General features: G+C 41.5%; 1 protein-coding gene across 1 annotated transcript in view; it reads left to right on the plus strand.

The window, feature by feature from the left end:
- LOC131193383 (complement component C9-like) overlaps window positions 1–16,913 on the plus strand; it is a 38,849-nt gene extending 21,936 nt beyond the window's left edge. Inside the window, exons 8-12 of the mRNA XM_058173477.1 lie at window positions 1,476–1,601; window positions 5,719–5,900; window positions 7,569–7,797; window positions 9,358–9,532; window positions 16,737–16,913. Of these exons, the coding sequence (XP_058029460.1) occupies window positions 1,476–1,601; window positions 5,719–5,900; window positions 7,569–7,797; window positions 9,358–9,512 (692 nt within the window). The 3' untranslated portion in view covers window positions 9,513–9,532; window positions 16,737–16,913. The remainder of the gene's footprint in view (window positions 1–1,475; window positions 1,602–5,718; window positions 5,901–7,568; window positions 7,798–9,357; window positions 9,533–16,736) is intronic.
- The last annotated feature ends 8,435 nt before the right edge of the window (window positions 16,914–25,348 follow it).

Genomic DNA, 25,348 nt, shown 5'->3' on the forward strand with positions numbered 1-25,348 from the left:
CCCAAGTATGTTATTATAGCCATTTCACTACATGCCATTCTTTTTGTAATTAACATTAGCTGGATCATGCCCAATATCTATTATACAAGGAAGGAAAAAATTAACCTCAAGTATAGGAAAAAAACTAAGTTTAATGTATATAGTTTTTCTTCAGCAGAACAGTAACTATGTTATTTACCAAGTTGATATTTGTTATTGGTGGTGGTTGCGAAGTCGTGTCTGACCCATCACGACCCCATGGAAATATTCTTCCAGGCCTTCCTGTCCTCTACCATCCTCTGGAGTCCATTTAAGCTCATGCCTACTGCTTCAGTGACTCCATCCAGCCATCTCGTTCTCTGTCGTCCCCTTCTTCTTTTGCCCTCAATCTTTCCCAGCATTAGGCTTTTCTCTAGTGAGTCCTTCCTTCTCATTAGGTGGCCAAAGTATTTGAGTTTCATCTTCAGGATCTGGCCTTCTAAAGAGCAGTCAGGGTTGATCTCCTCTAGGACTGACTGGTTTGTTCGCCTTGCAGTCCAAGGGACTCACAGGATTCTTCTCCAGCACCATAGTTCCAAGGCCTCAATTCTTTGGCACTCAGCCCTTCTTATGGTCCAACTTCAAACATCAATATTGTTAGAAAATAAATTATGAAAAAATAGACCATTTGAAGAAATGTTTTACATTTAACCAAATAACCACCTTTGCTTAAAATGAAGCTGATCCACCACCTATCTTTATTTTTGGTTTCACTGTAGAATGTTTATTAACCTACTATGGAAATTTATTTGCATTCAACAAATTCTTGAGATTTTCTGAACTAAGGACTCAGCAGCCTTTAAATAACAGTTAGGAGCTTTAAATATAAGGGGACTGTTCATAGCTTGTCATGGGGGAAGTTCCTTTACAGGTAAATTCAAATCTGCCCAATTCTAGGGATGAGCCAGACTGATGCTAGTCTATGAGATCATGCTAGTCTTAAGCCATCTTTCCTTACATGCCCTGATGTCTCAGTCCTTGATCTGCGTCACACTGTTACACACACTCATCAGCCTTTCCCCAGATTGGTGCCTTCCAAAGGTGATGGCTATAATTCCCAGATTTCTTATCCAGTATCAAAATTGTATTCTAACTTATATGGGGAGCTTCCGATTAGTATAAAATGATGGGGCAAGTTACACACTAAAGACAGTCAGTCTGCACTTCTGATTTGAGAACTCTTATATTAGAGGTTGGTTCAGATCTCTAGTAAGAGCTACCATTGTTTCCCTGAAAGCAGCCATTAAGAAAGCAATGACATCTGAAAAACAAATACAGATTGGGGGGGGGGGGGGGAGAAAAAACAAAAATAAAGGGATCCAAAGTAAAAAATCTCCAATACTTCCCACCTTGCAACTTCTTCCAATATCCATTGGAAAAATCAGGAATTTGATAGCATATTTTCTGTGTAACAGTTGTGTACACCTCTAATCATTTTTATTGACTCTTATTTTCAGGGTTCAGTGCAGAGGATGTAAATGGATGCTTAGGCTTTAATTTAGGAATTTCTATCGACGCAGATGTTGCAGAAGCCACAGCGGAGATTAAAGCCAAGCAATGTAAAACCAGTGGATTTAAAAGTGGTGAGTACATCAGCCCCTACTTTCCTCTGGCATTCTGATGCCCAAGTTTGCATATTCATTGGTACATTGTATCCCTCATACAAGAACTAAGATGTGTTGTCAGAAGACATCAATCACATGCTGTATAATCACATTAAGTAATAAATAATACTGATGTACCTATTAATGCCAGTGTAATATAATATATAATGAGAAGCATGATGGCTTAGTAGTGAAGACCTTAGCCATGAAAGCCTGCTGGATGTCACTCTCAGTCCAACATAAGTCACAGGTTTGTTGTTGTGGGAAAATATGAGGAAAAAGGTATGTTAGATATCTTTGACTCTTGAGATATTTGTAAAAATAATAAAGGCAGGATATAAATAATGAATAAAACATATTTCACTAATGTGCCAATCACTATATAATGCCACAATTGGGACTTGGGAGGCAGAGAATAGATGGGGGTGGGGCCAGTCAGAATTTTTACTACTGGTTCTCTGAACTACTCAAAATTTCTGCTACCAATTCTCCAGAACTGGTCAGAACCTGCTGAAACCTACCTCTGCATAAGACCTACACAAAGCAATCAAAGAAGGCAGAATTTTTTGCTCAGGAACATTTTTTTTTTATTGAAAGAGTTTTAAAAAAACAAAAACATTTTCCCCTTTTCCCCCTCCTCCCAAAAACCCTTCCCCTCCTCCCCGGCTTCCCGGTCAATCACAAGGTATTGTTATACATAAACCAAACATAGAATAAAATTTTCCCTTCCAATCCAAATAACCACATCCAAAGCTTTTCATCTCCCAACCCCCTCCCCATTACATAAAATAACTTTCTAATTATTCAAAGGCAATCTGATATCTCTTAATCTAATATCTATTTTGTAGATAATCAATCCATTTTTCCCATTCAGTTAAATATCTTTCCTGCGTATTGTCTTTTAAAAAAGCTGAGATTTTAGCCATCTCAGCCAAATTAATAAATTTCAATATCCATTCTTCTATTGTAGGTATCTCTTCTTTCTTCCAGTATTGTCCAATCAACAGTCTTGCTGCTGTTATTAAATTCAGAATCAATTTAGTCTCAATCCCTGTACAATCCATTATAATTCCCAAAAGGAAAAATTATGGCAGGAATTTTATCCTCTTCTTCAGTACATTTTAAATAATCCACCAAATTCTTATCCAAAAGACCTTAATTTTCTTGCAAGTCCACCAAATATGTCCTTGATAGAATACTGTCAGTACTGGCACCTCCCATCTGAATTGAATCTGATGTTTTTTAAGTTCTTGTGTAAAAAAAGCAAATTCCTTCCTATCTCTTAACATCTTTGAAGGAATCTCTTTCAACACCTTCAGCTCCTGTTCTCCAATTTTTAAAGTTGTCTGATATGAAACTTGCAGAATCTGATTTCTCATAGTCCTTTTCACAAAATAAACCACAATGTCCCGAGGAAGCTTTCTCTGTCTTGCAATCCAGGAATTAACTCTATATATTTTATCAATTTGGTAAGCTACCTCTTGGGGTTCCACTTCAATAAATTCAGCCAATGCTTCTGATATAATTTTTCTTAAGTCTTCTCCTCGCTCTTCTTGCATACCACGAATTCTAAGAGCTCCTTCCATAAGTTTATATTGTAATATCACAACCTGATCTTCATTTTGATCCACTTTTTTCTGAACACCTTTCATTTTGTCTTCTAAATGCTTATTTGACTGAGAGATCTGTTGCATTTCCACTTCCAATCCCTCAATTTTTTTACTCAGTCCTTGAACTGCCATAAGAATATCTTCTCTTATTTTTGCATTAAAATTCTCCATCATCTCTTTTTGCCTATCTTCAGAAAGTTTTAATTGTTCTTTCAATATTTCCTCAAGACTTGGTTCAGATCCCCTTCTTCCAGAAGGCTTTAAAGGTTTAGCTGCCATTCTGTCTTCAAAAGAATCAGGAATTCAAACTTAATAACTTTCCTTCCCTCCTTTCAGTATAAAAAAAACTCCGTTTGTAACAATCCACAAATAACGCTACTTTATCGTACTAAAAATTTTTTACTTTCACTTCAGACGCCATTTTAAAAGTCAATTAATCAAAGACAAAGAAAGGTTTCCAGTTTCAAAAAGGGAGTCGGTACTTGCCGTGCTGATTCTACATCAAAGATCGAACGCTTGTGAAATTCCCGTCTGCTTAGAAAATCAATCAATTTAATAAGTCCTTTTGAGCAGAAGCGACTTGCCCACTCCTTTTTCCTGATAAAAACAGGATCGTGTTGAAGTTGGAGGGAGTGGAATTCGGTGGGGTCATAAATCCAGGAAAATTCGCTCTTAAGAGCAAACCCCCTGTCAGACCTGCCACTCTTCCACAACTCTGCATAACATTCTTTCGCCCAGAAGGTATGCTAAGCTCAGTGAACAGTGATTTTTTCTGTTTCACTGACTTTTACAATCTTCCAACACGGAGTGCTCTGTTAGAGCACCCAGCAGGAGGGTGACGTCACTGGAACCTGCTCAGGAACATTTTAATTGTTGCAGTGTATGGAAAAATACAAAATCTGACAAAGACACAATAAGTTATATTTTACAAGACAACAGATGTTTTCCCCTTGACATAATGAGGCAGTGGGACTCTTCTGGAAGAGTTCCCGCATACCTGAAGAAAAGCCAAGGTGGGACTGGCCAAGTTTCAGCTTCAGCTTTTTATGGTAACTCCAAAGAACTCACCAAGTGAATCATCTGGACCCTTCTCAGTCAGGATTCATACCTGGATAAGGGATTGAGACGTCATTGAACACACTTCTAGATTATCTCTGGCAGGAGCAGGATGGGATGTTGCATGGTCTTAACCTCTCGAAGACTTCAATACCATTGATCACCTGAAAAACTGTGACTAGAACTTGCTAGTATGTTGCCAAATTGGGGCCATTTAATCTGATTTATTTATTTATTTATTTATTTATTGAATTTTTATACCGCCCTTCTCCCGAAGGACTCAGGGCGGTTTACAGCCAAAATAAAACGACAATAGTATACAAATAAAACAATAAATTAAAAAATTTATTAAACATATGGCCGAATTAAAACATTTAAAATCATAAAAACTCCATGAAATTTATAAAATTTATATCAAATATTAAAACTATTAAAAATCCTATGCCAGTCCTGCACGAATAAACAAATAGGTCTTCAGCTCACGGCGGAAGGTCCGAAGGTCCGGCAGTTGACGAAGTCCAGGGGGAAGTTCATTCCAGAGGGTGGGAGCCCCCACAGCGAAGGCCCTTCCCCTGGGGGCCGCCAGCCGACATTGCTTGGTGGACGGCACCCTGAGGAGTCCCTCTCTGTGCAAGCGTAAGGGTCGGTGGGAGGCATTCGGTAGCAGCAGGCGGTCCCGTAAGTACCCTGGCCCTAAGCATTTTGGAGGCTCCTACAATAGATTAGAGGCTTAATTTATATGTGATGTCAGCCCATAGATTGACATTAAGGCTGGCTTGTAGACATTGATGGAAAAAAAGGATAATAAAAGCATCTCTAAAAGCACAGTATCTCTCTGTCTCTAAATCAGACTTCCCCAATGTTTTGGGCATCAGGGACCAGTTCTGTGGAGAGACAATTTTCCATGGATCAAAAGGGAAATAGTTTCATGTGTTGCCTGCGTCCTGTGGATGGGGCTTCACTTGTTTGCGCAGACCGGTTTCTGGCATGCTGCGGACCAGTGCCAGCCCATGGGTTAGGATCTCCTGCTCTAAATCATGAAATAATTGAAGAGTGACCAAGCAAGACGTCTATTCTAAAAGATTGCCTGATCATTTAGGCACCATGGAATTCTAGCAGAAATTCCTGAATCATACACTGGTTCTCTGGATCACCAGTGTGCAAGATGGAATCACTTGATTTGATACCAATGAATATAGGAAGATTGAATTTCCTCAATCTGGGCAGTTGGCAAAAACTCTTAGGTAATCCATTTCCAACTACAGTCAACTTCATCATTTCCCTTTCTTCGAAGTGAAAGTGGAAAAATAAAATCAAATGAATGTTCAGTTGCCTGTATCACCACCATCGTCATCATCATCATCCAAGAAAAATTGTTTTCTTAAGGCCACTCTTCCTATTAGTTCACCTCCATTTTTTTTCTCCTCCAGTTGATGAAGTGAGACAGAGTGGGGTTATCCAAGATGTAGTCTCTCTGATTCAAGGTGGGACAACAGCTACCTTAACAAGGTTGAATGAATTGCTTTCATCAAATGTCAGGCTAATTGATGTAGAACACTATGTCGAATGGGCTGCTACACTACCACAAGCTCCTGCAGTGATAAGACAAGAGGTGAGAGGATTTTCTTCTATCTATCAATAAGTTGGAGACGTTTTCAATATCTGTGAACCCACAAATGAAAGATTGTATTCTTGAAGAAATATTTTTAAAAAGTTGCAAACTTTTCAGAGTCAAAGATTCTGATCAAGCCGCACTCAAGTGAAGTTTGACTGCTATAGTTTCTATAATGTTTTCTAGGAATGGTTCACCATAGCTTTCTTCCAAGATGTTTTTTCATTTTACATTCTGATAAAAAATCCTGGATTTCCTAATAATCCTTCCTTCCTTCCTTCCTTCCTTCCTTCCTTCCTTCCTTCCTTCCTTCCTTCCTTCCTTTCTTCCTCCCTCCCTCCCTCCCTCCCTCCCTCCCTCCCTCCTTCCTTCCTTCCTCCACCCTCCATCCTTCCTCCCCTTCCTTCCTCCTCCCTTCCTGCCTACTTCCTTCCTTCTTCCTTCATCCCCTTCCTTCCTTCCTTCCTTCCTTCCTTCCTCCTTCCTTCCTCCCTCCTTCCTTCCTTCCTTCTTCCTTCCTCCACCCCTCCCCTTCCTCCCCTTCCTTCCTCCTTCCTCCTCCCTCCCTTCCCTCCCTACTTCCTTCCTTCCTTCTTCCTTCATCCCCCTTCCTTCCTTCCTTCCTTCCCCTTCCTTCCTTCCTTCCTTTTCCTTCCTTCCTTCCTTCCTTCCTTCCTTCCTTCCTTCCTTCCTTCCTTCCTTCCTTCCTTCCTTCCTTCTTGCCTTTGCCTAGATAACAAAGCAGTTCTTTTGGTTGGAGACCTTCTACTTCACAAGAATGTAACTTTTTAGGGCTATAGACCACGATCAACCTTTCTTTGGGTTGCATTCCAAAAAATCAGGCAGAACCTTAAGAAAGAAGTATGTGGAGTTAAGGGGAAAATAGCATTAATGATAAAATGGTACATTAACTTTAATTTATGATAAAATTAATCACATGAAATGGGGCAGAATGAATGAATGGAAGGTCCTATTCTATTCCTTTTATAATTATATAAATGTATATAATGTATAATTATAACTATGTGACAATCTTTCATTGGGGCCCTCATGTAAGAGTTTTGAAACCTATGGACTACTATGATAGTTTTCCCAGCAAACTTTATTTCTACAACAAGCCTCAGCAGGAGTTTTGCATTCGTATCATTTGCCTTAGAATCCCTGTTTGAATAGACCCAGCTATTCTAATCTCATGATCCAAATCACATGCATCCTGTAGACAAAATTTCATCCCAACAAGTTATGTGTTAAAGTACTTAAAAGTTTTCAAACAACGTTTCTCTGATTTTAACTGGTAATGTATAATAAAATAAAATTGTTCTAAGTGGGCATGTGAGATCTCTTGCCCTATCTTGATGGCGCTGCTTTCCTGAGGCCTACTTCTAAAGTCTCTCACAGACATCTCTATATCATGAAAGAATTACTGGGAATTTGACAGAAAGCCGTAAAATTGACACTTTACAACTGTTAATGATGGAGCTGTAGTAAAATGAACAACTAAAATCTGCATTTGAAAGAATTGATTACTGAGGAGAGGTAAGTATAACTGTAGGAGAACAGGGATCTTCTCAGGATGAAAGGCTATAGTCTGTGTTTTCTTTAGGTAAGAACCACATAATAAGGATAAACAATTATTTAAACTGAAAAAATGCATTAAATATTTTGCAGTTAACCCCAATTTCGGACCTTGTACCGCTGAAAATCCCAGACTCCCGAGCAAAGAAAGTAAATCTGGACAGAGCTGTAGAGGATTATGTGGCTGAATACAGCGTATGCAAATGCCAGCCTTGTCTACATGGTGGGACAGTAATGCTGATAGAAGGGAAGTGTGAATGCGCCTGCACTCCATTTTATAAGGGAGATGCCTGTGAAATACCCAAGTCAACTTTCATACCAGGTTAGAATTCATTCATTGACTTACCATATATTTTAATGGCTCTCTTGGCTCTACTGTGTTATTTAAAAATATACAGAATCTATACAAAATGTCCAAAACTTAATTATGCTGAGTTTGTCTGAAATGAAAAGAGCTATGCAGTTCTCAACTTATGACCACAACAACTGGGAGGAGAATTTCTATTGTTAAGCAAGCTAGTTGCTTCAATCCCGGCAGATTTTATGATGCAGTTGTTAAACAAATTCACCTTCCTCCATTGACTTTGTTCATCAAGTGCTGTCCGGGAAGGTTGCAAACAGTGATCACAGGGAAGTTAGAATTGGAAGGCAGAAGTTGAAAATTAAGAGTTGATAAATAAGGTGAAGGGGAGCAATAGGAACTTATGAACATTCTAGAGGTCCAGACTCAAAGGGGAGACTCAAATAGATGCTTCACATATTCCACAGAGCCAAAATGTGATGTCTCTTTTGTGGTTTGCTTATAGTTTCAAGAGGGAATATACCACCCCTCCTCCAAGGCTGATAGAAATACCTTGTCCATTTGGAATGCATTCACCATGACTCAGATACAAGCACATGTGACTTCCTGGGAGATCTTAACTAATCTAGAGGGACATGGATCTAACAAGGATCTAACATAGAGGTGTTTGGATTTATAGCCCTGAGAACCCTGTCTACACCCCAAAGAATTCTTCCAGATTCTTCCAAGAAATTAGGGCAAGACCATGGCTCAGTCAATTCAGCTGCACCTGCCCATTTTAAGTCCAACTTGGAGCGATTGACAGGTGCCTAGAAAATTAGTAGTTCTGTACATGTTGTCGAGATTCTTTCTTCCTCAGCACGGGAAAAGTCATTTTGAAAAGGGTGACGGGTTGACTATCAGCATCTAAGGACATGATAACAAGCAGGAAAATAATAGTAATTTGCCACTACAAGTAAGGGCTCCTAGAAAAGTACACTATAAACAAATAAAATATAATACACTAAATAAAATCCATAACCCAATAAATAACAGTAAAATCAAAATCGTCCATTTCAAATCAGAAAATATTACCATTTTTAACTGAGCAGGACTTGCAACTGAGACTACAAGTCTGTAGAACAGTTCAAATGTAATTAGACAGTGCATTGTTAAACTTTTTTAAAAAAACCAGTATTGGTTGATTTGGATTTATGCAATATAGTTAGCCCACAAACACAATCAACATACAATTAAAATATAGCAATAGCAATAACACTTAGATTTATATACCACTTCACAGAGCTTTACAGCCCTCTCTAAGCGGTTTTACAGGATCAGACTATTGCCTCCAACAATCTGGGTCCTCATTTTACCCACCTCAGAAGGATGGAAGGCTGAGTCAACTTTGAGCCTGGTGAGATTCGAACTGCCAAATTGCAGCCACCCAGCAGTCAAGTAGGCTGCAGTACTGCATTCTAACCACTGCGCCACCATGGGTCTTTTATACTATATGATTGTGAGATTCTGAAGGAAGACAGTGTTATTTCTAAAATTCTGAATGTTCTGAAGTTAGACAAATTCTTTCTGATCCTGATCCAGCTCAAACTGCCATTGATGGGAACTGGAACTGCTGGTCTAGCTGGTCCTCATGTCAGAATAGAGAACGTCAGCGAACAAGAGAGTGTAATAATCCTGAACCTGGACCTGGGGGCAAATCATGTCCTGGAACAAGTGTAGAACAAGACCATTGTTAATTACAGAAGACTACTAACAGGTTTGTAACTTCTGAATGTGTATAATGACTATGGTACTATTTTAACATAAGACCATGGGATATCCTGGATTTAATACTTCTGGAAGCAGCATATCCGCATGGAGAGCTGAAACTGTGAAAGTTTTGCTGGTTATGTCAGAAGGGAGGAAGGAAGGAAGGAAGGAAGGAAGGAAGGAAGGAAGGAAGGAAGGAAGGAAGGAAGGAAGGAAGGAAGGAAGGAAGGAAGGAAGGGGAGGGAATGGAGAATGTCTTCTCAGAACTCAGCTGACTGACTCAGAGAGAGCAAAGATTGGTAGAACTTGCTTGCTTTCAGTTGCTATTCTATCACTAGTTGTGCTTGGGATCTGGGCTAGTGAGCATATGGGTGGGGGATCATAGATTGGATTTAAAATATATTGGGAATGATTTCCAAATGGGACAGATGATGGCTTGATTTGAAAAAAAATTTAGTCAGGTCCTGTTGGATTCGGGCAATAACGAGGCAGGAGACCAGGATAGTGACAACAGCTCTTTACTATATGGTGAACCCAGCAGCCAGTGCTGGGAAAAACCCCTCTTTATATACAGTTTTGCCGGAGGCTTCAACCAATCAGCAACGTGCTATTTTCCCGCCAAAACTTTTAAAGATACATTACACTCCTTCCCTCCCAGAAAACACTTTACCAATATTTACATGAAATTAACATCTTATTTGTCAACGTAATCATGCAAGTAGACTGGGCGTCTCCTGACTCTTTCGGACCTGCGCAATGCATTTTCTGGGAGTGAGTCGAGCTGACCGGAGGGACTGTTTGTTCCTCTCAGCTCCTCCTCTAGGCCATCCGGCCCTGGATTATTTGCAGAGTCGTCCCTGCTGTTTTCAGGAGGAACCGGTTGGCGTCGCTGGACCTCCTGGAACTCAGATAAGTCCTGCGTTTGCCCCGGGTTTGAGTCAGCTGTGGATTTATGCATTGAATAGTCAGGGTCTGTTTCGTCTGATTCTGCTTTACCGGTTATGCGTTTCCTTATTTGATCTATGTGGCGTTTCCATACCCGGCCATCCTCTATCTCTATTAGATATGATTTTGGTCCTGTTATTTCTAGGATTTTTCCTGCTAACCAGGTCGGGCCCTCGCTGTAGTTGTGTGCCCACACTAGGTCGCCTACTGCCATCTCTCTTGTTTTACCGTGTGCCCCTTTGTAACCGTCTGGTATGTAGTTTGGGTTTAAACGGTCTAGTGGGCACCTAAGCTTCCGACCCATTAATAGCTCGGCCGGGCTGCGGCCAGTTGTTACACAGGGGGTTCTGTGTTGGACTGCTAGATATGTATCAATTTTTGTTTGCCAATCGCCTGGCCTGATTCTGGACAATGCTTCCTTTGCGCTCCGAACGAAACGTTCTGCAAGGCCGTTCGTCGCAGGGTGGAAAGGCGCCGAGAGGACATGTCGGATGCCCTCCTCTGCCAAGTACCCCTCAAACTGGGTTGCCGTGAATTGCGGGCCGTTATCGGAGACTAAAGTGTCAGGCAACCCGTGGGTTACAAATAGGTGCCGTAGGACTGAAATCACGGCATCGGCTGTCATGGATCTCATGAGAATGATTTCCAGCCATTTGGAGTAGGCATCGACTACTACCAGAAAGGTTTGGCCGTGGAAGGGGCCGGCAAAATCGATATGGATCCTAGACCAGGGGCCCTGGGGTCTCTCCCATTCCCGAATCGGGGCCGTTGGGGGTAGCGGTCTGGACTCCTGGCAGGCCTGGCATTTCCCTACCCTTTCAGCAATTTCCGAGTCCATTAAGGGCCACCACACATAGCTTCGTGCTAGACCCTTCATTCTCACGATCCCTGGGTGACCTTCGTGCAGGAGATCCAATACCTTTTTCCTCAATTTCTCCGGGATCACCACTCGATCCCCCCATAGCAGGCACCCCCCTTGAGCCGAGAGTTCCCCACGTTTTTTTACAAACTCTTTAAAACGCCGCCCGCAGCGGCCAACCTCTTGTACCCAACCAATTACAGTTCTTATTGTAATGTCCTTATACGAAGCCCGAGCCACCTCTTTGGATGTGACTGGGCCAGAGTCCAAAGAGTCAATTAGCAGAACTGGTATTCCCGGAGTGGGGTCTTCGATAACAGTCTCTGGTAACGGGCATCTGCTCAGGGCGTCTGCATGCCCTAATTCCTTTCCTGGCCGGTGTAGTAATTTGTAAGAATACGCTGCCAGGAAGATAGTCCATCGGGTCAGTCTTGGCGAAAGTGCCACGGGCGTTGGGCGGTCGCCTGCCAACAGACCTAGCAAAGGTCTATGGTCCGTGATGATTTCAAAATCACAACCAAATACATATTCATGGAATTTCTTTACTCCGGAGACTATAGCCAAGGCTTCCTTATCAAGCTGGCTATAATTCCTTTCAGTTGATGACATGGTTCGGGAGTAATATGCAATAGGGGCTTCTGTGCCATTTGGTAACCTGTGGCTGAGCACAGCCCCCACCCCATAGGGAGATGCATCGCAGCTTAACACTAATGGCAGCGTGCCATTGTATTGGATAAGGAGGCTATCACTCGATAGGAGATTCTTTACCCTTGAATGCCCTAGCTTCCGCCTTTCCCCAAGACCATGCAGCCGTCTTTGCTAGTAATTTATGCAGCGGCTCGGCTACTGTTGCCTTATTCCTTAAGAATACCGCGTAGAAGTTGACCAGACCTAAGAATGCCTGTAACTCCGTTTTGTTCTTTGGAACCGGGGCCTTCCTGATGGCCCGTACCTTGCTCTCAGTGGGGTGAATCCCTTCCTGTCTATCCAGTAGCCCAGGAATTCCACAGACTCAACCCCGATCTGGCATTTGTTCAGTTTAACCGTGAGACCGGCAGACCGGAAAATGCCCAAAACTTTTCGCAGCCTTGCCCCTAATTCCTCTAGATTCTCAGCGGATACCAGTACATCGTCAAAGTATGGTACCACCCCTGGTAGGGCCTGCAATAGCCGCTCCATTAGGTTCTGAAATAACCCTGGAGCCACACTAACCCCAAACTGTAACCGGGTACACTTAAAAGCCCCTCTGTGAGTCACAATTGTCTGCGCTTGGCTGTGCTGCTATCTACGGGCAGCTGTTGATAGGCTTGGGCCAAGTCTAGCTTGGCAAAACTTGCCCTTGCCCCATTGAGTGCAGTAAGTGCTGTACCACCGGACGGGGTAAGCACTCTTTTGCAACGCTTTGTTAAGCGTTGCCTTGTAGTCAGCGCAAATCCGGACCGACCCGTCCGGTTTGACTGGGGTGACTATAGGGGTCTCCCACTTAGCATGGTCGACTGGCACTAGAATTCCCTGGTTTACTAGCTTGTCCAGTTCCCGGTCAATCCTGGGCTTTAGGGCGAACGGGACCCTCCTAGCCTTTAGACGGATAGGGGCAACTTGGGGGTCTAAGTTAAAAGAGATAGGAGTCCCCGTGTACTTGCCCAGGCAGTCTCTGAAAACGTCCCCAAATTCCTTCACGAGTGCGTCTTTGAGGTCGACTTCGTTTCTGAAGATTCCAGTCACTCCCATGCCCAATGCTCGGAACCAGTCCAGTCCCAACAAGCTTGGCAGGGTCCCATCGACGATGGTGATGGGCAGAGTTTTCTTGTACTGTCCATACTCGACGTGGATGGACGTTACCCCTCGAACAGGGATGCGATTCCCTTGGTAGTCTTGTACCCTTAATTTCTGTGGTTGCAGCTTGCGCTTTGCGATGGCGGGTAAGGCTCTCACGAGATTGTCCCAGGACATCGCTGCTTTCCGCCCCTTGTTTGCTGGGTTCGCGTCTTCCTGGTGAGTTCAGTTCTTTTCCTGGCGCTCTTAGCCTCGAGATCCCACCTTCGTCGCCAGTGTTGGATTCGGGCAATAACGAGGCAGGAGACCAGGATAGTGACAACAGCTCTTTACTATATGGTGAACCCAGCAGCCAGTGCTGGGAAAAACCCCTCTTTATATACAGTTTTGCCGGAGGCTTCAACCAATCAGCAACGTGCTATTTTCCCGCCAAAACTTTTAAAGATACATTACAGGTCCCACTCTTCTTACTATTACAAGCATATATTATTTATTTGTCGGATCTGTATCCAATCTCCCCCTCAGAACTTCAAGATAACAAACATAATGCTCCCCCTCCATTTATTCCCCCCAAGAGCTGTTTCTCTTCGGCCCTAGCCCAACACCTGAACTACAAGACCAGTGTTTCTTAACCTGGGCAACTTTAAGATGTGTGTTCAACTCCCAGAATTCCCCAGCCAGCACAGGAGTTGACGCCCACACAACTTATAGTTCCCAAAGTTGAGAAACACTACATTAGTCCATGCTGGTTCTTCCATAATAGGACTTGGTACAAATGTTGCAGGATATTCTCCTACTAAAATAGGGCAGCTCAGTCCAGAGCTACATACTGTATATTCTCTTCTGTAGGATAATAACAGATTAACAGAGGAAGGGATCTTATAGGTCATCTAGTCCAACCCCCCACTCAAGTAGGAGACCGTAACCATTTCTGACAAATGGCAGTCCAATCTTTTCTTGAAAGTCTCAAGTGATGAAATTCCCACAACTTCTGAAGGCAAGCTGTTCCATTGGTTGATTGTTCTCACTGTCAGAAAGTTTCTCCTCATTTCTAGGTTGAATCTCCCCTTGGTCAGTTTCCATCCATTATTCCTGGCCTGACCTTCAGGTGCTTTGGAAAACAGCTTGACCCCCTCCTCTCTGTGGCAGCCCCTCAAATATTGGAACACTGCTAACATGTCTCCCCTGGACCTTCTCTTCACTAGACTAGCCATGCCCAGTTTCTGCAACAGTACATTGTATGTTTTAGCCTCCAATCCCCTAATCATCCTGGTTGTTCGTCTCTGCACTTTCTCTAGAGTCTCAACATCTTTTTTTAAACTGTGGTGACCGAAACTGGATGCTGTACTCTAGATGTGGTCTTACTAGGGCTTTATAAAGTGGTATTAGTACCTCACTTGATCTTGACTGTATCCTTCTGTTAATGTAATTTAGGATTGCATTGGCTTTTTTAGCTGCCACTGCACACTGCCAGCTCATATTTAGCTGATTGTCTGCTAAGATTCCAAGATCCCTCTCAAAGTCACTGCTATTAAGCCTGGTTTCCCCCCAGTTTGTATGTATGCTTTTGGTTTTTCTTGCCTAAGTGTAAGACTTTACTTTTATCTACATTGAATTTCATTTTGTTAGATAGGGCCCAGTGTTCAAGTCTTTCAAGATCCATCTGGATCTTAAGCCTATCTTCTAGGATGTTAGCTATTCCAGCCATCTTAGTATCATTTGCAAATTTGATGAGTTCCCCTTCTATTCCCTCATCTAAGTCATTTATGAAGATATTGAAGAATACTGGGCCTAAGACGGGACCTTGTGGTACCCCACTGCTTACTTCTCTCCAGGGTAGACTTAGACCCATTAAGGAATACTCTTTGAATATGGTTTGTCAGCCAGTTGCGAATCCATCTGGTGGTGAAGCTATCTATCCCACTTTTTTCTAGCTTACGAAGAAGTAGGTTATGGTCTACTTCGTCGAATGCCTTGCTGAAGTCTAAGTATATTATGTCCACAGTATTTCACTGGTCTACTAATTTAGTCACTATGCTGAAGAATGAAATAAGATTGGTTTGGCATGATCTGTTTTTAACAAACCAGTGCTGACTGCTAGTTATTACTTTACTCATTGATAGGTGTTGGCAGATCTGTTTTTTTATTATCTTTTCCAGTATCTTCCCGGGTATGGATGTTAGGCTGATTGGTCTGTAGTTTCCTGGGTCTGTTTTTTTTTTCCTTTTTTGACGATGGGAACCACATCAGCTCTTTTCCAGTTCTCTGGTAGTTCCCCCGTATTCCAGGATTTTTGAAAGATGTAGTGCAATGGTTCTGAGATGACATCTGCCAGCTCCTTTAGAACGCTGGGATGTAATCCTTCAGGTCCTGGTGATTTGTATTCATCAAGATCAGACATAGAGAAGTCTATGTAAGAAAAGGAATAAAATAGTCAGGTCCCATGTCTTTCAGTCTTTAAAAGTTAGAACTTCTATCCAAGCTTTGATCAGTATACAATCATTATTAATTTTTATAACAATTTTTGAAATCTAAAAATGCTAATTAAATTATAACATTACAGTAACAGAATCTTGCAAGTGTGAAAGCCCTCTCCTCTTCTTTAACTTTCCAGAGAACCAGGGAGAGGCCCTTCATACCCTCTTATCCTTCCTTTAGACTCAGATGTCTCTTCTCAAACCATAGCCTAGGTCCCAGTGAGTCCTCCTATCTCCCAAGGTTATTCCCAGAGCCCATTACAGAAGAGCCTAGTCTTCCAGTCAAGAGAAAAGAGGAGCAGAGAAAAAGAGTCCATGGACTGACGGGAACTTGAAGCCATGCATTAAAAACTCTTTGTGATTAGAAACAATGGAAGTAAGGTTCAGCATCCCTTCACTCATAGTGAGGTTCTCTGTACACCATTTTTGGAAGGATGTTTTGAAAGCCTACCCCACTTGTCACCCTCTGAATGGAAAAATGAAACTCCATTGATTATAATGGGATTACTGCAAACACTTCTGCAGATTTTTAGTTGAGGAATTTAACTAAAGCTTAGTTAAACTAAAGCTTTAAGCTTAGTTTAGTCTCTCTCTTTTTTTAGTACAGAAAACAAATGCATTTATAGATATAAAGGGTGATGTCAGGGTTCCAAGTAACACCCCCAACGAAAGAAAACTCTGAGGCTTGAGTTTCCTCAAAGTTACATTTTATTAGAGATGTCATATTGGCACATATGGGAAAACCCAAATCTGAAAGTTTCAAGGTTTTCCCCACCCAAAGAAAAGTTCAAGTCCCTGCCCAACACTCACAAGTCCATCACGTGGTCCAATCAAACATCGTTCCAACTGGAGATGCCTCCCAACTCCAGCCTTTCAGGTGAAGGGCAAGTTGGCCTTGACTTCTTGAGAAAGGAATGTTATTATGACTACATATCACCCAAGCTCCATACAATCCCCCCTCCCAGTTTCCCATAGTAGTAAACATGGCAGGTCTGAAGGCCTAATACAAAATATGGCTTCCAGGCCTGACAGGTGAGTCTGTTCCAAACAGTAAAAGATTGGAAAAGGTTGTAATCCAACTCAGAAGTTGCCAATTTTGCATCAGACCTTTTTCTATTGTGTCTTTTCATATAGATGTTTTCTGTGTCTTTCAGCAACCTGAATGTCTCTCTCAGATCTACGGATAAAGATTCTTGTGACCAGATTGAATTAAAAGCTATGGATCCATTGATCTCTGGGTTTCAGAACACCACTTTGTACTATGCAATAAATTTGATGGCTTGCAGAATACACATCTGTGTTGCTTGCTCTATCAACTTCATGTTTAATCCTTTAAACCTAGTGGTCTCAGTATAATGGCACTTCATTTTATTTTATGACACTCACTGGCATTTGAGTGATGTTCACATATTTGAAAATACTGGATATTTTACTGTTCCCACACAAGAACAATGTAGCATAAGACGTATGGCCAACTGTTCTTACTTTCTGGAAAACCTTGAAGATTTTTCTCCAGGCATGGAGCATGGGAAGTTGTCATGTATGGTATTTTCAGCAGCCGCTTTGTCTTTTAGTTACTTATGTGTATTTTCAAATTTGTATTTTTAAAGTTTTCGTAGACCACCCAGTATTACATCAGTGAGATGGGCAGCCATATACATAATTTATTGTTCCATGATGGAATGCTGCTCAGAATGGAAGGGAGACCCGCAGGAGGGTGATGCCAGATAGGAGCATAAGATGTAGTTTGGGAAGGAGTTGGACCACCAGTCCTAGATTGGGTCTGGATGAGAAAGAGGCAGAAAAGCAGCAAGAGCGTAAGGCAGAGTGGAGAAGAATGGAAGTGGCAAAAGTGGCCATTGAGCAGATGCTGCTGAAATTACACCACAGAATCTGGAAGTTTCAGGAACTAAATTTGTAACTCCGAGTCCCTGGCTGCAGACGCCACATTTTTGTTTCATAAAGCCTTGAATTAGGCAGCAAAGATTGACATCCTTTAAACACAATAGCTACTGAGACAAATTCCAGTTTGAGACTTAATATGTCAGAAGAAACAAACATCTAGGGTGCCCAATTCTTTGCTGTAACAGCACCTCTGATCAACTGCCAAGCAAAATAGATGATTCTTCTTCTTGTGCTATATCCCTCATCGGATGTTGGCGATCATGTTGGCGATCCTATTTTTATCAACAGCCACACAAAAAAGTGCTGTTGAGTTTTGTCCAAACCAGACCCTTAGCTTTTGAAACCATGATGTTCTTCTGCTGCCTGGACCTCATTTGCCTTCAATCTTACCTTGGAGGATTAAGTGAAGTATGCTGTATTTTTCTGAGTGTCGCATCACATGACCAAACTATTCTAACTTTCGCTTTTTTGTGGTTTTGATGATTTCCCAGGTGGCCTATCACCTCCTCATTTCTGATTTTGTCAACCCAACTTATATGTAACAGGTGATATTGTCCTACTGAGAATTAAAGAATACCATATTTGGCTTCATGGTGGGCCAGTTTTTCTACTGTGGAATGCATTCCCCAATATCTTAAAAGTTGTTTGATGTATTTATGAACTGCTTCTCTATTTTATAACTTGGTATTTATTTTATTTTATTTATTTATTAATCATATTTATATACCGCCCTATCTCCCGAAGGACTCAGGGCGGTTCACAGGCGATTAAAAAAAACACATAAATACAGAATAAAAACAATTTAAAAAACTTATTTTAAAGCCCGTTAATTAAAATATACAAATAAAACCCAATTAAAACCCATAAATTTAAAATCTAGCTCAGTCCTGCACAATTAAATAAGTATGTTTTAAGCCCGCGGCGGAAGGTCCGAAGGTCCGGAAGCTGACGGAGTCCGGGGGGTAGTTCGTTCCAAAGGGTGGGAGCCCCCACAGAGAAGGCCCTTCCCCTGGGCGTCGCCAGACAACATTGCCTCGCTGACGGCACCCTGAGGAGACCCTCTCTGTGAGAGCGCACGGGTCGGTGAGAGGTATTCGGTAGCAGTAGGCAGTCCCGTAAGTAACCCGGCCCAATGCCATGGAGCGCTTTAAAGGTGGTCACCAAGACCTTGAAGCGCACCCGGAAGGCCACAGGTAGCCAGTGCAGTCTGCGCAGGATGGGTGTTACACGGGAGCCACGAGGGGCTCCATCTATCACCCGCGCAGCCGCATTCTGGACTAACTGCAGCCTCCGGATGCCCTTCAAGGGGAGCCCCATGTAGAGAGCATTGCAGTAATCCAGGCGAGACGTCACGTAGTATCTAAATATAATAAACAATATTTTCAGATTCATGTTCTTCATCTGAGCACACCTTATAATGAAACCTCATTGTAATGGATTAATTTATGTCACTTGCATGACAATGTCACTGTACGAAAGAGGTAAATCCCCATGCATATTTGGTCCACTTATCCTGAGGTCTGGGAAATACAGTTTTCCACATATTCGAGTCATAGATTAATAGGACTCAATTGCAGCCACACGAGAGCAAGTGCTGTCCCTCAAGTGCATCTTCCACACATGGAGATCTGTCCATAGAAGCCTAATCTTCAAGCAGTAGACAAGGGCATGTGAACTAGCAGTTTGAAGAATGTCCTTCATGCTCCTTTAATAAATGCTTTTTTTTTTACTATAATACCTTGTTTGGACACAATAGGACAAGGAAAGTAAAAGGGGAACACCACACTTCCTCACCACAGTTGTGGAACACGCATGGCATTTGCAGTGCTCAAACAGATGATTACAGTATACCACAGGAGTCTTGGTATTGCCACGATATGAATCTACTATATAAATGAGCAAAATGAAAGTCCTGCTTCTGTTATTGTTGGCTCAGCTTTGGGCTAGATATTAAATACTAAAAGTACAAACACTATGAGCCAATATTTCACAGATTAAAATAAGAATATCCGGGCTGGTGGGGGTGGGGGTGGGAGTGACACAAGCCCTATTCTTAGAAAGCATTCCTATCAGTGGTGGGATTCAGCCTGTTCTGTCCGGTTCGGGTGAACCGGTAGCGGCGACTGCGGTAGGCCCGGTGGTGGGATTCAAATAATTTAACAAACGGTTCTCTGCCCTAATTATTTCTTCCAAAAACTAGTTCATCAAACTGCTCAGGAAGTTAACAACTGGCTCTCCCAAAGTGGTGCGAAATGTCTGAATCCTATCACTGGGTAAGCCCCTCCCAGCTGCCCAGACCTAACGCTGTCCTATTTTGCCACGTTTTGGAGACTGTGCACATGCGCAGAAGGTGTGTTCACGAGCAAAAAGCATGCGCAGAAGGTGGTACATGCGAGCTCACATTTGTGAATTTGTAGGGAAGGTAAGTGAATCCCACCTCTGATTCCTATATACTCCCATATTTATATTTTTCCTTCACAAATAATTCATTCCTAAAGTAGCTGGCTACTTGACGTTCAAATGCAGGTGTACATGTTTAAGTAAATACTTCAGTTTCTTAAGAGCAATGCCAGGACCATATTTTATATTATCAAGCAGCTGCTGAGAGCCAGATGTACAACAATATTCCACCGCTGACCCTTCCTTGCTGCTTTTTGCTCCTTGTTCATTAGCTCTGTCCAAGCATGAAAGTGCTCCATGCTGAGTTGGGATAAGAATTCAAGTTGAATCAATTACATAAATATGTGCTTGCTTATATAAATACAGTATTATATGTTTGCCTTTAAGATGGATTGCACTGATTCATCCTGAAGAATGTAATTCTTGAGACAATGCAGGGGTGAAATCCAGCAGGTTTTGACAGGTTCTGGAGAACCGGTAGCGAAAATTTTGAATAGTTCAGAGAACTGGCAAATACCACCTCTGGCGGGCCCCAGAGTGTGTGGGAATGGAGATTTTGCAATATTCTTCCCCTGCCATGCCCACCAAGCCACACCCACCAAGCCACGTCCACAGAACCGGTAGTAAAAAAATTTGGATTTCACCATTGAGACAATGCCAGTTGGTGCCTATTAGTGACTCACTGATTACCTGTCTTGAGAGGGGGAGCAGATTCAAGTGTGTCTATCCAGTGCATTCTTTTCTCTTCTTCCTTCACAGTAAAAGTCTGGGGGTCAGCTGGGTAGAAAAACACTTACAGCCTTGGCAATCATAACAAAACTGATATGTTACATGGTAATGTTTCCACAATGTGAAGTATGCTCATAGGTGTGGCAATCGCCAGTCTTTGTAAAGGAGCATGGGTGTTTATTTTTGCTATGTTTATTCTTAGCTTTTATGACTGTGCAGTTGATAAGAACCAATTTCCATTTGCTGAGGTTGTTCAAAAAAACACCTTGATTGCTTGAACTTCAGACAGACTTTCTTTTTCACTTCAGGCTGTCAGGTGCCCATGAATGAGACTCTATGCAAAAGCTGGAAGCAACATGTATTGTTTGCAAGATAATAGTTACGCTGTTTTAACTGTAAAGCAAAACGAGCTATGCAAAGTATTAAAATGGTAACAGCTAGCGGGATGCAATCAATTTTGACATTGAAAGATTCTGAATTTCTGAAAGCGGAGTAAGAAGCACAGAGAGGATGTTTGACTGTCTGTCCCAGATAAAAATATTCAAAGTGGCATATAAACTAGGTGCATCGGGGTGAAATGCTCCCAGTTCGGACTGGATCAGCCAATCCGGTAGGAATGGCAGCAGGTGGTTTGGAGAACTGGTAGCAAAAATCCCTGCCCCCCCACCCTCATGCACAGCTGAGCCACATGATCATCAGAGCCTTTTTTTTTTTTTACTTTTAAAAGCATTTTTTAACAATCTCTTCGGTCAATCAGGTTGTTAAAAAATGCTTTTAAAGGGTTAAAACAAGGCTCTGACGATCCCAGCTGAGGTGCATGATCATCAGAGCCTCTTTTTTTACTTTTAAAAGCATTTTTTAAAAGGTAAAAAAACTGAAGCCTGCTAGGCAAAAAATGGGGGGGCGTAGGCAAAAAATGGGGGGGGTCATTTGAGAGAGAGAGAGAGAGAGAGAGAGAGAGTAAGAAAGAAGGAAGGAAGGAAGGAAGGAAGGAGGGAGGGAGGGAGGGAGGAAAAAGGAGAGGAAGGAAGGACTACAAACCTGGCACTAGACCCAGCTTCAGAGAATAATCCAGGGCTGGAAGGGACCTGGAGGTCATCTAGTCCAATCCATTGTTAATGAGTTTCTGTCTTTTGATCCCCCAGTCACATGGTTACATAGCCACGCCCACCCACTCAAATGACCCCCGCCCACCAAGCCATGCCCACAGAACCGGTAGGGAAGAAATTTAGATTTCACTACTGATCAAAACCGTATAAAATATGGAACTACCCAGCTTGGTGCTCAAAATGAAGCATCAGAAGCAATATTGTTCTGTCTTGAAAAGTGAGGGGTTGGGGCAGTCTGATTAATTTCCAGGCAAATAACTTCTACACACGTGCAAAGAAGATGGAAGAATCAGAGAAACAACTAAAGCGGGATGGTTTCTCTGTTAACTCAACCTATCCCACTGCTTCGCTTTGCAGATCTGCTTTCGGTGATTCAAATTTATCCACCCCAGTGAAGATTCACACAGTCCTAATCGATGTTCTCTGTCTTCCCCAATGTTATTTTGCTCTGACAGAGTAAAGCAGGGGTCTCCAACCTTGGTCCCTTTAAGACTTGTGGACTTCAACTCCCAGAGTTCTTCAGCCAGCTTTGCTGGCTGAGGGACTCTGGGAGTTGAAGTCCACAAATCTTAAAAGGACCAAGGTTGGAGACCCCTGGACTAAAGAGTGAAGAATTAGCATAAAATCCTCCAATACATTAGAATAGAATAGAATAGAATAGAATAGAATAGAATAGAATAGAATAGAATAGAATAGAATAGAATAGAATAGAATAGAATAGAATAGAATAGAATTTTATTCTATGACCAAGTGTGATTGGACACACAAGGAATTTGTCTTGGTGCATATGTGTGACTGAGGGAGGTTTTAAAGCTGGATCTAGGCCGTGATATCTGTATCGCATAGACTTTTTCACCTGCATTTTTCCTTGTTAAAAACAATCTAGTGAAAAACAATCTTAGATAGTCTGAGAAAGGAACTATAAATGGACAATGACAACCACATATAAGGAAAACTGGTCCAAATTATTTTATAGCCACTGCCACTTACCACTGGCAAGACTAGCCAAAATTAATAAGTTGACTTTACTTTAGTCATTGCACCTCGTACAATGAAATTAAATGCCATCTTCAGTTCAAAATGTTTAAAAACATGTCCGCTAAATGTTGGAAATCTAATCAAATTCCAGGCACATTATTACCACATGCGGTGGACGTGTCCAAAAGTTTTTAAAAAAAATGGACAAAAATGCATACATTGTTGAAAAAAATGTTAAGGCAGAATATAGACTACAAACCAGAATTATTTTTGTTAGGCATAATACTAAAAAAATATGATAAAGGGAATGTATATTTAATATTACGTGTTTTGACAGCAGCAAGAATTGTATTTGCGCAATACTGGAAAAACGAGGAAACAACCGCAGAAGAAAAGATAATTAAAAAAATATTATACTTTGGCCACCTAATGAGAAAGAAGGACTCACTGGAGAAGAGCCTGATGCTGGGAAAGATTGAGGGCAAAAGAAGAAGAGGACGACAGAGAACGAGGTGCCTGGATGGAGTCACTGAAGCAGTAGGCATGAGTTTAAATGGACTCCAGAGGATGGTAGAGGACAGGAAGGCCTGGAGGAATGTTGTCCATGGGGTCACGATGGGTCGGACACGACTTTGCAACTAACAACAAAGACTGTGCAGAAATGGACAGACTAACAATGAAGATAAAAGAAAAAGAAGATACAGAATATTTTCAAATGTGGGACACTTTTTACCAATGGTTGGATAATAGAGGTAGAAATTAGGAGTTTAATATTGTTATGTATGGGCAGATGGGCAGATGGGCTTACCCATGGGTCACCACTACCGGTTCACCTGAACTGGTCCGAACCGACTGAATACCACCACTGAATGTCTTGGGGTCATGTCATCACCTTTTATGACTTTCTGACAAGCAAAATCAATGGGGAAGCTATATTCACTTAACAATTGGCAACCTTAACCCTAACCCAAACAACAATATTGAAAGAAAAGTTTTCATATTGTTGTAAAATGGGGCAAAAGTCCATTAACAAATATCTCACTTAGCAACATGCATTTTGGGCTTAATTGTGGTTGTAAGTCGAGGACTACCTGTACGCTACACAAAAAGCCCAGTGTACTCCCCATTTTGTCTACTTATTCTCTTGTAATATCTTCCTCTCCTATCTTTCTGCTCTCTGGGAGTGGGGACAAAAATGGTTCAGGTAAAGATCGCTTGTGCCCCCCACTTCTGAAAGTGGAGAGATTGCTTAAGCATTGGAGGAGAGAGAAAAAAAGAAGAAAAAATTCAAGAAATCCCTAGCAAAAAATAAAAGCAGAATATCAATTTAGGTTTGAAGAAAAATAACTAAGAAGCTGCTTAACATTTCACTTCTTGGCTTTTCTTCCTAAGCGTCTTTGTTGGTCTGGTTGGATAATGATAGAAGGTTGAACTAAAAGGAAGTTTCTCATTTTTATTTTTATTGATTTGGTTTGGTTTGATTTCTATAGCAACCCATCTCAGCAAATGACTCTTGGTGGCTTACAATTTATTTGTCATTATTACCACCAATTGTTATCATTTTGTAGGTTGAACTGCTATAAAGATCATGATATGCAACTTCCTGAACAAAACAGTCTTGAGACATAGTCCTCAGCATGCAAAATAAATAAATGAAGCACTGTAGCTGCCCCTTCTCCTTTCATAGAAATCTGGTGAGCTCGAAGTTTATTCCCAGCCTCGAAAGAACTACAAAGAGTTTAGTTCCTTATTTATTTATTTATTTATTTATTTATTTTGTCAAATACATATTAAATAATATATATAAGTATAAGCATGAATTGAATACATAAAATGAATATAACTAAAGGGAACATTAGGACAGGGACGATAGGCATGCTGATGCTCTTATGCACGCCTTATTCTATTCCTTTTCTTTGCCAATAACTGGCAAGTACTGTAAGATACTATAAGAGAGCGTTGCTTGTCTTTGTGCCCTTAAAATTAACTGGAGCATAGTTAAATTTCTGCTTCAGAGAAAAGCGGAATTTTCTGCTAAGGCCAAAGACAATTCTTCCTTATTAGTGTAGATTATGAACATGCACAACCCATACATAGGAATGTAAAAAGTCAATGGCATTTCCTCAAGCACAAAGAAGATTTGGAGCCAGTGCTATGTGTTTTATTTCTTAATATATAAGAGAATTTACTTCCTTTAGTCACAAGTAAGAGAACAAAAGTGAAGGAAAACAGTCAATAGCCCTATCAGTTACATTAATCCATCAATTGCATCAGTACTTCTTCGGACTATACACTATAAGCCCAACATAATTAAGCAAGTTTATTTCAAGCTCCAGCATGATGTGGAACCCCAGAAAACAGATCAGGTTAGAGGAGAGAAACCCTTCTAACACCAATGTGCCCTTGCTCATTTATTAAGAGTAATCTCCACTTCAGTCTTCAATGCCATCAATTGTATAACAACTGAAACTAGAATCATTAAACATTCTACATTTTCACAAGGAAGCTGTTAACATCTCTTTAATAATGCAGCGAAAGCTACACTGCTTAATGTGCACTGCGGGCTGTAGTTATTTTGATGTGAGAACGTTGCTTATCTCTTCAACCTTGGAATTCATTCTTGTTTCACTTTTGAGTAAGCTTTC

Source organism: Ahaetulla prasina, chromosome 2 (assembly GCF_028640845.1).
Source record: "Ahaetulla prasina isolate Xishuangbanna chromosome 2, ASM2864084v1, whole genome shotgun sequence".
NCBI lineage: Eukaryota > Metazoa > Chordata > Lepidosauria > Squamata > Colubridae > Ahaetulla > Ahaetulla prasina.